The sequence below is a fragment of the Nicotiana attenuata genome, chromosome 1, assembly GCF_001879085.1.
Source record: "Nicotiana attenuata strain UT chromosome 1, NIATTr2, whole genome shotgun sequence".
In the NCBI taxonomy this organism is placed as follows: domain Eukaryota; kingdom Viridiplantae; phylum Streptophyta; class Magnoliopsida; order Solanales; family Solanaceae; genus Nicotiana; species Nicotiana attenuata.
The window spans coordinates 20,081,034-20,095,457 of NC_031989.1; the positions used below are offsets into that span (position 1 = coordinate 20,081,034).

Consider the following 14,424-nt stretch of genomic DNA (forward strand, 5'->3'; position numbering starts at 1 on the left):
GTGATTTGACATTCCCGGAGGGTCCGTAGAAAAATATGGGACTCGGGCATATGGACGGAGTCGAATTCCGAGGTCTAGAGCCCGAGAAAAGAATTTTTCTACGAAATTGTTTTTCTGAAATTATTAAGGAAAATGGAAATGAAAATTGATTATAAGGCTGTGGTATCGGGCTCGTATTTTTGTTCCGACACCTGGTACAAGTCTTATATATGGTTTAAGCGCTTCTTGTGAAATTTGGTCGAAATCGGACGTCATTTGACGTGTTTCGGACCTAAATATCTAAAATTTGAAGTTTATGAAGTTAGAATGAAAAATGATGATTTTGAGGGTTGATTCATTGATTTTGATGTTGTTTTGGCGATTTGATCGCTCGGTTAAGTTCCTATGAGGTTGTTGAGTTAGTGTGTGTATTTGGTTAGGAGCCCCGAGGGCTCGGGAGTGATTTGGAGGTAGTTCGGGATATTTTTGGCCTTAGAGAAAGTTGCAGAAAATCTGCAATTTTTGCACAGTTGTTCCCTCCTTCGCGATTGCAATATTCAGCACGCGTTCGCGTTCCTTTGGATTTTTCCTCTTCCGCGTTCGCGTACTCGGTCACGCGATCGTATAGCTTCAGCATTTCCTTCAATGCGTTCGCACCAGTAGACTCGCGTTCGCATAGACCAAACTTTTGGACCCCTAGTATTTCTTCTACGCGTTCGCGTTACCATCCACGCGATCGCGATGACCAGTCAGTGGGACCTTTCGCGATCGCATCCCTATTTCCGCGATCGCGTAGGGCAAATTCGCCAAGTTATTTTTAAAGCCTAAAAACAGACCAGTAACGGGATTTTTCATCCAAAACACACGAGTTCATCTTCTCCACAGCACATAGGCGATTTTTAGAGCTATCCTTCACCAAAGCTTCTTGGGTAAGTATTATCTAACTCGTTTTCTTCATTTTCTATCATCATTTATCAAATTCCTAGACCTAAATCATGTAATTTAGGGTAGAAATTGGGGGAAATGGGTAGAGTTAGGGCTTTTTGATTTTTCTTGATTTAGACCTCGTTTTGGGGTCGAATTTGAAAATAAATTATATATTCGGGCTCGTGGGTGAATGGATGATATGAATTTGGTTCGAACCTCGTGTTTTGACCAAGTGGGACCGGGGTCGATTTTTGGAATTTTGGGAAGAANCTCTTGCACGGGGAGGTGGTCATGGGTCAGATAAGAGGCCCCGTCATGCAGGTAGATTCAGTGGTACCTCATCTGGAGGTTGGGATTCTTATGGTAGAGGCCATCTTCCGAGGCCCGTTCAGTCAGCCCTACAGGTCTCACATGGTACTTCAGGTGGTCGTGGCTCTCAGCCGCAGTCTTCTGACCAGCAGCTTTTCAGTTCACCATCAGCACCTATCAGCGCACCACCACTCCGTTATTCTCAGCGGCCGAGGGCTTGTTACACGTGTGGCGACACGAGGCACATTTCTAGGTTTTGCCCTCGAGCTTCGGACAGCTCTCAGCAGCAGGGTCCTCGCCCTATGATTCAGGCATCAGGTGATCCACAGGCCGCCCAGCCAGCTAGAGGCGGGGGTAGAGGCCATAGAGGTAGAGGTAGGGACCATAGAGTTGGAGGCCAGCCAGCAGCCGATCGTCCCAGAGATATGGTTCAGGGAGGTGGGGCCCAGCCCCGATGTTATGCTCTTCCAGCCAGGCCAGAGGCTGAGTCTTCAGATGCAGTCATTACAGGTACTATTCTGGTCTGTAATAGGGATGCTTCAGTGCTATTTGACCCTGGGTCTACGTATTCATATGTGTCGTCCTATTTTGCACCCTACTTGGTTATGCCTAGTGATGCCTTGGGTGTTCCTGTATATGTATCTACACCAGTGGGTGATTCTATAGTGGTCGACCGAGTTCATCGTTCCTGTGTGGTAGTGTTTGAGGGTCTTGAGACCCGTGTTGATTTATTGCTCTTAGACATGGTGGATTTCGATATTATATTAGGGATGGATTGGTTGTCCCCGTATCATGCTATCTTGGATTGTCACGCCAAGACCCTGACCTTGGCTTTACCAGATTTGCCCCGTTTGGAGTGGCGAGGGACCCCAGGTCATGCCACTCGCAGTGTTATCTCATATGTGAAGGCTCGACGCATGGTCGAGAAGGGGTGTTTAACTTATCTGGCGTATGTTCGCGATTCCAGCGCAGAGGTCCCTTCTATTGACTCTGTTCCTATTGTTCGGGAGTTCCCCGAGGTTTTCCCTTCAGACCTACCGGGTATGCCGCCCGACAGGGACATTGATTTCTGTATTAATCTGGCTCCGGGCACCCAGCCCATTTCCATCCTGCCGTATCGCATGGCCCCGCCAGAGTTGAAAGAGTTAAAGGATCAGTTGCAAGACTTGCTTGAGAAGGGTTTCATCAGACCCAGCATTTCGCCTTGGGGTGCGCCAGTGTTATTTGTGAAGAAAAAGGATGGTTCAATGAGGATGTGCATTGATTACCGGCAATTGAACAAAGTGACGATAAAGAACAAGTATCCACTGCCGAGGATTGACGATTTGTTCGACCAGCTTCAGGGTGCAAAGGTATTTTCAAAGATAGACTTGAGATCTGGCTACCACCAGCTGAGGATTAGGGCATCCGATGTCCCTAAGACAGCATTCCGCACTCGGTACGGGCATTATGAGTTTCTGGTCATGTCATTTGGGTTGACCAATGCCCCAGCAGCATTCATGGAGTTGATGAACCGAGTGTTCAGGCCATATTTGGACATGTTCGTGATAGTCTTTATTGATGATATTTTGGTGTACTCCCGCAGCCAGGAGGAGCACGAGCAGCACCTTAGGGTGGTTCTTCAGACTCTGAGGGATAGTCAGTTATATGCCAAGTTCTCCAAGTGTGAGTTCTGGTTGAGTTCGGTTGCATTTCTGGGTCACGTTGTATCAGCAGAGGGTATTCAGGTGGACCCGAAGAAGATTGAGGCAGTCAAGAATTGGCCTCGACCAGCATCAGCGACTGAGATTCGGAGTTTCTTGGGGTTAGCAGGTTATTACCGCCGGTTCGTAGAGGGATTTTCATCCATAGCAGCCCCGATGACCAGATTGACCCAGAAGGGTGCCCAGTTCAGATGGTCAGATGAGTGTGAGGCGAGCTTTCAGAAGCTCAAGGCAGCTCTGACTACGGCACCGGTATTGGTTTTGCCCACAGGTTCAGGGCCTTATACAGTCTATTGTGATGCTTCCCGTATTGGGCTTGGTGCAGTATTGATGCAGGATGGCAGAGTCATAGCTTATGCTTCGAGGAAGTTGAAGATCCACGAGAAGAATTATCCGGTTCATGATCTAGAGTTGGCAGCCATCGTTCATGCTTTGAAGATTTGGAGGCATTACCTATATGGTGTGACGTGTGAGGTGTACACCGATCACAAGAGTCTTCAGTACTTGTTCAAGCAAAAGGAGTTGAATCTGAGGCAGAGGAGGTGGTTGGAGTTATTGAAGGATTATGATGTTACTATTTTGTATCACCCGGGGAGAGCCAATGTGGTGGCCGATGCATTGAGTAGAAAGTCCGCCAGCATGGGTAGTCTTGCTTATATTCCGGTCAGCCAGAGACCGCTTGCTTTGGATATTCAGGCCTTGGCCAATCGATTTGTGAGGTTGGATATTTCTGAGCCTAGCAGAGTGTTAGCTTGCACGGTCGCTCGCTCTTCAGTATTGGAGCGTATCCGTGATCGGCAGTTTGATGATCCCCATTTATGTGTCCTGAGAGACACGGTGCAGCGTGGAGGTGCCACGAAGGTGACCTTAGATGATGATGGTGTTCTGAGGTTGCAGGGGCGAGTTTGTGTGCCCAATGTCGATGGGATTCGAGAGTTGATCTTAGCAGAGGCCCATAGTTCTCGGTATTCTATTCACCCGGGCGCCGCGAAGATATATCAGGACTTGCGGTAGCATTATTGGTGGCGTAGGATGAAGAAAGATATTGTTGCATATGTGGCTCGATGTTTGAACTGTCAGCAGGTTAAGTATGAGCATCAGAGGCCTGGGGGTTTGTTTCAGAGGATTGAGCTTCCCGAGTGGAAGTGGGAGAGGATTACCATGGATTTCGTTACTGGACTTCCGTTGACTCAGAAGAAGTTCGACTCGATATGGGTAATTGTTGATAGGCTGACCAAGTTAGCGCATTTCATTTCTGTGGCAGTCTCCTATTCATCCGAGAGGTTAGCTGAGATCTATATCCGGGAGATTGTTCGCCTTCATGGTGTGCCGGTATCTATCATTTCGGACCAGGGTACGCAGTTTACCTCGTGTTTCTGGGGTGCAGTTCAGCGAGAGTTGGGCACACGGGTTGGGTTGAGCACAGCGTTCCATCCTCAGACGGACGGCCAGTCTGAGAGGACTATTCGGATATTGGAGGATATGCTCCGAGCCTGTGTCATTGATTTTGGAGGCTCGTGGGACCAGTTTTTGCCCTTACCAGAGTTCGCCTACAACAACAGCTACCAGTCCAGCATTCAGATGGCTCCATATGAGGCGTTGTATGGTAGGCGATGTCAGTCTCCAGTGGGATGGTTTGAGCCGGGAGAGGCTCGGTTATTGGGTACCGATCTAGTTCAGGAGGCCTTGGATAAGGTCAAGATCATTCAGGACAGGCTTCTTTCGGCTCAGTCGTGGCAAAAGAGTTATGCGGATCGTAAGGTTCGGGATGTAGCTTTCATGGTTGGTGAGCGGGTCTTCCTCCGAGTGTCGCCTATGAAGGGCGTGATGAGATTTGGGAAGAAGGGCAAGCTTAGCCCCAGGTTCATTGGTCCAATTGAGATTCTCGATCGTGTGGGAGAGGTGGCTTATAGGCTTGCCTTGCCGCCTAGCTTGTCAGCCGTGCATCCAATGTTTCATGTGTCCATGCTTCGGAGGTATCACGGCGATCCAGCCCACGTATTAGATTTCAGCACTGTCCAGTTGGACAAGGATCTGTCTTATGAGGAGGAGCCGGTAGCTATTCTAGACCGGCAGGTTCGTCAGTTGAGATCCAAGAGTTTTCCCTCAGTGCGTGTTCAGTGGAGAGGTCAGCCTCTTGAGGCATCGACCTGGGAGTCCGAGTCTGATATGCGGAGCCGTTATCCTCATCTATTTCCCGACTCAGGTACTTCTTTCTTTTGTTCGTTCGAGGACGAACGGTTGTTTTAGAGGTGGAGAATGTGACGACCCAAAGGGTCATCACCTGTTTTCTCTTTCATTTCGTGCTTCCGAGGCCTTGAAAAATCTCATTTTTACTCGCCTCGATTTGCGTGCGCAATCCGAACTCGTAGCCGGAAAGCTTATATGTTAAATTCTGTGAAAAATTTCAAAATGTGGCTTTAAAATGATTAAAGTTGACTTTGGTACCCGTGATTTGACGGTCCCGAAGGGTCAGTAGAAAAATATGGGACTCGGGCATATGCCCGGAGTCGAATTCCGAGGTCTAGAGCCCGAGAAATGAATTTTTCTGTGAAATTATTTTTCTGAAATTATTAAGGAAAATGGAAATAAAAATTGATTAAAAGACTGTGGTATCGGGCTCGTATTTTGGTTCCGACGCCGATATAAGTCTTATATATGGTTTAAGCGCTTTCTGTGAAATTTGGTTGAAATCGGACGTTATTTGACGTGTTTCGGACCTAAATATCAAAGATTTGAAGTTTATGAAGTTAGAATGAAAAATGAAGATTTTGAGGTTTGATTAATTGATTTTGATGTTGTTTTGGCGATTTGATCGCACGGTTAAGTTCGTATAAGGTTGTTTAGTTAGTGTGCGAGTTTGGTTAGGAGCCCCGAGGGCTCGGGAGTGTTTCGGAGGTGTTCCGGGGTGTTTTGAACTTAGGAGATTGTAGCAGATTTTCTGCAATTTTTGCACAGCGTTTCCCTTCTTCGCGCAGCCCGCGTTCGCGTACCTTTGGGCTTTCCCTCCTTCGCATTCGCGGGTCAGTCCCCGCGTTCGCGTAGCTTTAATCCTCCCTTCATCGCGTTCGCGAACCCCGTATCGCATTCGCATAGACCAAACTCCAGACCCCAGCACTTTTCTTCTACGTGTTCGCGTTTGCCTCCACGCGATCGTGATGACTTGCGCAGCTTACCCTTCGCGAACGCGGCCCCCTTCACGCGAACGCGAAGGGCATTTTTTGCCCAGTGATTTTTAAAGTTCAAAAACAGAACAATGACGGGTTTATTCCTAATTTTCTCACGAGCTCTCTTCCTCCCCAAGCTCTAGGACTCCATTGAAGCCCCCATCCTTCAAGACCACTTGAGTAAGTAATTTCTCACTCATTTCTTTCACTTTTCCTTCATTAATTAGTAAGTTTCTAAGCCTAAATCATATAATCTAGGGTTGAAATTGGGGGAAAAGGGTAGAGTTAGGATTTTTCAATTTTTCTTGATTTAGACCTCGTTTTGGGATCGAATTTGAAAACAAATTATATATCCGGGCTCGTGGGGGAATGGGTAACATGGAAATTGTTCGAACCTCGTGTTTTGACCAAGCGGGCACGGGTCGATTTTTGGAATTTTGGGAAGAAAGCTTAGAAATTCATATTTAGGCATTGGGTTTAGTTTGTTTAGCTATTATTAATATTGTAAAGTCGTTATTTCATAGATTTGACTGAGTTGGAGTCGAATTCGACGGGTAAAGCTATACTAGAGGCTTGAGTTGATTTTGGAGCATTTGAGGTAAGTGTTTGATCTAACTTTGGCTTGAGGGAATAGGATTAGAGTATTATTTGCTAATTGCTAAATGTTGAGTACGGTGTATAGGCATGGTGACGAGTATCTATACACCGATGTCTAGCATGACCGTGGGTCTTTATTTGTGCTTAATTGGGATTCTATAGTGACTCTTCTTTGTTAATTGATGGTTTCTATATGATATGAAGAGAATGAGAAGGAAACATGATGTGTAAAGTCTTTGGAGCGTTGGCTCGATTTTTGACTCGATTAAAAAGTAAGGAATGAACGTAAGAGAAAGAAATGTGATTATTCCCTTGCCGGGACGTGTAAGTTATTGATGTTGCTCCCTTGCCGGGATTTAACTGCTTAGTCGTATTCTCCCTCGCCGGGAAACCACTTATATATTATGAAATGGGATCGTGTGGCACGCCGACCACTTATATATTATGAAATGGGATCGTGTGGCACGCCGACCACTTATATATTATGAAATGGGATCGTGTGGTACGCCGACACTTATATATTATGAAATGGGATCGTGTGGCACGCCGACCACTTATATATTATGAAAAGGGGATCGTGTGGCACGCCTACCACTTATATACTATGAAATGGGATCGTGTGGCACGCCGACCACTTATATGGATTATGATATCTGATGTAGTTTTGTGTTTACTTCTGATAAGTTGTTTTCATCTGTATTTTCCCTAAGCATGTCCCCCTTCCCGCCTTAATTGGTATTTTCTGTTGTTATTTCGTTGCACTTGTATATACATATATATCTGCACAGGTTGTTTTTGGTAGGTCCTGTCTAGCCTCGTCACTACTTCGCCGGGGTTAGGCCAGGCACTTACCAGCACATGGGGTCGGTTGTGCTGATGCTACACCCTGTGCATCTTTTTGCACAGATCCAGGAGCAGCTTTTGGGCCTCAACAGTAGGATTTGATCGGGAGCTGACTTCAGTCCAGGGACTTTCGAGGTAGCCTAGCTGACGTCCGCAGGCCGGAGTCCCTTCTTTGTTATTAGTTTGTTTTCCTTGTACCGAGACAAACATTGATGTATTTCTATTCAGACTTGTTTTTAGCACTCTTTAGTAGTTCGTGAGTTAGTGACACCGGATCTGGGTAGAGTTGTATTTAAACTTCCGCATTTGGTTTTCAGTTATCTATGTTTTTAAGACTTCCGCTTTTATTTAAATGACTCATTTTATTTATATTGTTGAGATGTTATCAGAAAATATTTTAATACTTGGCTTGCCTAGCTCCGACAGTAAGCGCCATCACGACTCCTGATGGTGGGAAATTCAGGTCGTGACATATAGCCAATAGAATAGAATAAAAAAGAATCTTAAAGATAAAAGTGCTCAAAATTGTTATTATTATTTTTAACAAATTAATTTGATCATATCTATTTAACATTAGTTTCAAACTTGTTTCCCTATCTATATAAAGAGTCCTAAGCCTAAAAGGAATTAAAAATCCTCTTTTAATTTTTGGATGCCTTGTTATTATTTCTCTTGTCGCCTTCACTAATGTTGAATTAATATTTTACAAAGATAATGTATAAAGCAAAATAGAGAATTGTTATTCTTTAGGATGAATAAAATACATTTTACTTTTAAATATTTCATCCTTATAGCTTCAAGTTATACCTAACCATAGTGATGTATTTAATGCTGTTCTATTTTAATTTCTTTCTTCGCCGATGTTTTTCTTATGGAAACAAAGCTTATGCACTATAAGAATTTTATCAACTTGAAAAAAAATTATATATGAATAATTTGAAAATGAATAACACTAAATTCTTTTGCTTTTAGTCAATTTAAAAAAACTCAACTATTTGTTTTTAACATTAAATAAATTAATTTATTTTTTGTCAAATTCTTAGTATTAGGTCATCCAAAATTTTAAATGTTTAACTGTAATTATAGTTGTTCAATAAGAATTCTATTTTTAAAGGGTAAACAAATTCATCTGACATTTTGCTTTAGATGTTTGTGTTTGTTGAGGCTATTTAGTTTTGTCAACCACTTTTCTCTATCTCTTTTTTCAATTTAACAAATCAGCGGTGTTAACAATTAACATTACATTAGTTATCCCTTATTTGGACAAATCTTCGTAGTCCTTATTCTCTTTCTTGATTTCTCGAGGGATATAAATTTATAAACCTTGAGGTTTTGAGTTTTCATAATCACTGTGTAATACGAGACTGAAGAGAAAATTGATTGGTTGGTATAGATGGCGCAACTTGGTAAGTATTTTAGAAAGATTTTAAAGTCAAAAATATTAGGCAAGGGATTTATATAAAATAAAATCTTGATTTTGAGTATTTAAATATTAGGAATCTTACATAGTTCAAATAAAGAAAATATAATTATCAAATTCAATGCCCTAAATATTAGGATTTTAAATTGCTAATTGTTGAAAAAATAACTCAATTCATTAATTTGTAAAATGTGAAATCTTTAAGGGGTTAAAAAGGTAGATAGAAATATGATATATTCATTAATTATATTTGTGCTTTTAATATAATATTGTCACGACCCGGATTTTTCACCCTCGTGAGTCGTGCTGGCGCCTACTAGTGAAAGCTAGGCAAGCCAACTATTCCGATTAATTTACCCTTTTTATTTTTAACCTCTTAACAAGCGCAAGTTAACATCTTATAAACAGCGAAAATAATAAAGTGGAAGAACGAAATTTAACAATTAAACTAATACCAATACGTATCCATAAACATAAACCACCCAGAACTGGTGTCACAATCTCACGGGCTATCTAAGAATACTACAAATAGGGTCTGAACAAGAAAGTACATGTCTGTCTCCGAAATAGAAAGAACAGAAAGAAACTAGATAGGAAGGGGACGCCAAGGCCTGAGGACGCCTACAGGACTACCTCGGGTCTCCAATGGACTGAAGGCAGCAGCCCCTAGCTAAGGTCCGTATGCTCCAGTACCGGGATCTGCACAAAAGAGTGCAGAGTGTAGTATCAGCACAACGACCCCATGTACTGGTAAGTGTCGAGCCTAACCTCGGCGAAGTAGTGACGAGGGTAGGACACAACAAATAATTAACCTGCAGTCACAGAGTATCTAGCAGATTAATAGTAATAGAAGTAATTCAAAAGTAACGGGGGGGGGGGGGGGTTAACATTCTATGGGGGAAATACCAACATAAAGAATGACAGTAATAGTGGAATAAGACAATTAAGGTATTTGAACCGAAAACAACAAGAAATCATATCAAACAGGCAGTAAGTACACGCCATCACCGTTCGTGCTTTTACTCTCAATCCTCACCAATGCAATCAACTAATAAAAATGTGCACGACATCACCCTTCATGATTTTACTCTCAATCCTCACCAATGCAATCAAGTAATGAAAATGTGCACGGCATCACCCTTCGTGCTTTATCTCTCTTCCTCACCATATGCATCAATATCAACGTAAATGTACACGATATCACCCTTCGTGCTTTATCACTCTTTCCTCACCATATGCATAAGTATATATGTGCACGGCATCACCCTTCGTGCTTTATCACTCTTTCCTCACCCAAACAATAGAAACAACAATATCCCGGCAAGGGAATCAACAATAAGTACAAATACAATAAGAATTAAATACGTCCCGATAAGGGAATCAGCTATAACCAAAGTTGTACCAATAATCAACTTCACAATTGAACCTCTACTAGAGCCAATGCTCAACAATAATCAAATACAAAGATGAAAATCGTAAATCTTACTCAACATGGATATCTACAATTTAGGCATACGTAGTACTTATTAAGAAACACAACGATCACAATTTAAGACCCACGGGCATGCTTTACACCAACGTATAGATACTCGTCACCATACCAATACGTCGTATACTACACTAACACATAGCAAATAAGGCACAACACATATTCCCTCAAGCTAAGGTTAGACCAAACACTTACCTCGAACTTCCACGGCCAACTCAAGCCTCAAACACCGCCTTTCCTTTAGAATTCGCTTCCAATTTACTTGTATCTAACCCAAATTAATTTAACAACATCAATAAGTGCTAAAGAATTCAATCCCAATGCTAAATTATAGGTTTTCTATCATTTTCCCCAAAAAGTCAAATATCGACCCCGGGCCCGCTTGGTCAAAACCTGATGTTCGAACCAAAACTCGATTACCCGTTCACCCACGAACTCAAATATATAATTTGTTTTGAAATCGGACCTCAAATCGAGGTCCAAATCCCCAAAATTTGAAAATCCTAAGTTCTACCCAAAATCACCCAATTTCCCATGAAAACCCCTTGATTTTAAGTTGAAATCATGTAAAAAGATGTTATAGATTGAAGAAAATGAGTTAGAAATGACTTACTAATGATTTGGAGAAGAACTTGTCTTTGGAAAATCGCCCAAAAGAATTTAGGTTTTGAGAAAGTTTGAAAAATGAAGAAATTTCGTCTAAGTTATAAGTTGCACAGGTGCAGATATCGCATTTGCGATGTCAGGTTCGCAAATGCGAACTCACAATTGCGGCCCAAGCTTCGCAAATGCGAAGGTAGGCCTGCCCTGCTTTCTTCGCAAATGCGAACTACCGTTCGCAATTGCGGTCCCTGCTGAAGTCGCATTTGCAACATTGAGCTTCGCAATTGCGAAGGTCTCCCTGCCCAGCCCATCTTTGCAAATGCGATATTTCTTCGCAAATGCGAGCTCTCATTTGCGAGCCATTGCGAAGCCTCTAGACCTGCAACACACTAGCAGTTTTCCCAAGTCCAATTTCACTCTGTGGCCTATCCAAAACTCACCCGAGCCTTCGGGGCTCCAAACCAAACATGCACACTAACCTAAAAACATCATTCGGACTTGCTCGCGTGATCAAATCGCCAAAATAACACCTCGAACTATGAGTTTAGCATAAAAATCAAAGAAAAATATCAAGAACTCTTAAGTTTCAAATTTCACAACCGAGGGTCCGATTCACGTCATATGAAGTCTGTTTCTTACCAAATTTTACAGGCACAACTTAAATCCCATATAAGACCTGTACCGGGCTCCGAAACCAAAATACGGGCCCGATACCATCAAATTCAATCACATTTAAATTTCCAAAAACTCTTAAAATTTCAGTTAAACAATTTTCTTCAAAAATTCATTTCTCGGGCTTGGGACATCTGAATTCAATTCCGGGCATACGACGAAGTCCCATATTTTTCTACGGACCCTCCGGGACCTTCAAATCACGGGTCCGGGTACGGGTCCGTTTACTTAAAATGTTGACCGAAGTCAACTTAAATTCAATTTTAAAGGCAAAATTAGCATTTTTATCAAATTTTCACATAAAAGCATTCCGGATATACGCCCGGACTGTGCACGCAAATCGAGGCGAGATAAAAGGAGGTTTTTAAGACCTTGGAACACAGAATTGACTTGTAATTCAAGTGAAGACCTTTTGGGTCATCACATCCTCCACCTCTAAAACAATCATTCGTCCTCAAACGGACATAGAAAAGAAGTACCTGAGTCGGGGAAAAGATGGGGATATCGACTCTGCATATCGGACTCGGACTCCCGGGTAGCTACCTCGGCAGGCTGACCTCTCCACTAAACACGAACTGAAGGTAACTTCTTCGATCTCAACTAACGAACCTGCCGGTCTGAAATAGCTACCGGCTCCTCCTCATAGGTCAAGTCCTTGTCCAACTGGACAGTGCTGAAGTATAACACGTGGGATAGATCGTCGTGATATTTCCGAAGCATGGACACATGAAGCACTGGGTGCACAGCTGATAAACTCGGCGGCAACGCAAGTCTGTAAGCCACCTCTCCCACTCGATCAAGAATCTCAAAAGGACAAATGAACCTAGGGCTTAGCTTGCCCTTCTTCCCAAATCTCATCACGCCCTTCATGGGCGACACCCGGAGCAACACTCGCTCTCCGACCATAAATGCCACATCACGAACCTTGCGGTCGGCATAACTCTTCTGCCTGGACTGAGCTGTACGAAGCCTATCCTGAATGATCTTTACCTTATCCAAGGCATCCTGAACTAGATCTGTACCCAACAACCGAGCCTCTCCCGGCTCAAACCACCCAACCGGCGACCGACACCGCCTACCATATAATGCCTCATAGGGGGCCATCTGAATGCTCGACTGGTAGTTGTTGTTGTAGGCAAACTCTGCTAATGGCAAGAACTGATCCCAAGAACCTCCACAATCAATAACACATGCTCGGAGCATATCCTCCAAAATCTGAATAGTACGCTCGGACTGTCCGTCCGTCTGAGGATGAAATGATGTGCTCAACTATACCCGAGTACCCAACTCACGCTAAACTGCCCTCCAGAAATGCGAGGTAAACTGAGTACCCCAGTCAGAAATGATAGACACGGGCACGCCATGAAAAGAAAAAATCTCTCGGATATAGATCTCAACCAACCGCTCCGAGGAATAGAAAACTGCCATAGGAATGAAATGCCCGACTTGGTCAGCCTATCAACAATAACCCATACTGCATCGAACTTCCTCTGAGTCCGTGGGAGTCCAATAACAAAGTCCATAGTGATACGCTCCCACTTCCACTCAGGAATCTCAATCTTCTGGAACAAACCACCAGGTTTCTGATGCTCGAACTTTACCTACTGACAATTCAAACACCGAGCTACATAGGCAACAATTTCCTTCTTCATCCTCCTCCACCAATAATGTTGCCGCAAGTCCCGATACATCTTAGCGGCGCCCGGGTGAATAGAATAGCGGGAACTATGGGCCTCCTCTCGAATTAACTCACGAAGTCCATCCATATTAGGCACACAAATACGACCCGCATCCTCAAAACTCCATCATCTCCGACTGTAACCTGCTTGGCACCTCCGTGCCGCACTGTGTCTCTAAGAACAAGCAAATGAGGATCATCATACCGCCGATCACAGATACGCTCAAATAATGAAGAACGAGCGACTGTGCAAGCTAGCACACGGCTGGGCTCAGAAACATCCAACCTCACGAACAGATTGGCTAAAGCCTGAACATCCAAAGCAAGCGGCCTCTCACCGACTGGAATATACGCAAGGCTGCCCATACTGGCTGACTTCCTACTCAGTGCATCGGCCACTACATTGGCCTTTCCCGGATGATACAAGATGGTGATATCATAGTCTTTCAACAGCTCCAACCACCTCCTCTGCCTCAAATTTAGCTCCTTCTGCTTGAACAAGTATTGCAAACTCTTGTGATCCGTGAACACCTCACATGACACACCATATAAATAATGCCTCCAAATCTTCAGCGTGTGAACAATGGCTGCTAACTCCAAATCATGAACTGGATAATTCTTCTCGTGGATCTTTAACTGTCCCGCAAAGCATATGCAATAACCTTGCCATTCTGCATCAACACCGCACCAAGTCCAACACGCAATGCATCACAATATACTGTATAAGGCCCTAAACCCGTAGGCAATACCAACACCGGCGCCGTAGTCAAAGCTGTCTTGAGCTTCTGAAAGATCGCCTCACACTCGTCCGACCACCTGAACTAGGCACCTTTCTGGGTCAACCTGGTCATCGGGGCTGCAATAGATGAAAACCCCTCCACAAACCGATGGTAATAACCCGCCAAACCCAAGAAACTCCGGATCTCTGTAGCTGATGTGGGTCGAGGCCAGTTCTTGACTGCCTCTATCTTCTTCGGATCCACCTGAATACCCTTTGCTGATACAACGTGGCCCAAGAATGCAACTGAACTCAACCA

General features: G+C 43.7%; 1 protein-coding gene across 1 annotated transcript; it reads left to right on the forward strand.

Annotated features, from left to right (window-relative positions):
- On the forward strand, nt 2,469-2,888 carry LOC109240244 (RNA-directed DNA polymerase homolog; the record flags this gene model as incomplete). The annotated part of the gene is made up of 1 exon (XM_019406878.1): nt 2,469-2,888. A coding segment is annotated over exon 1 (420 nt), but the record flags the coding sequence as incomplete, so codon positions are not given.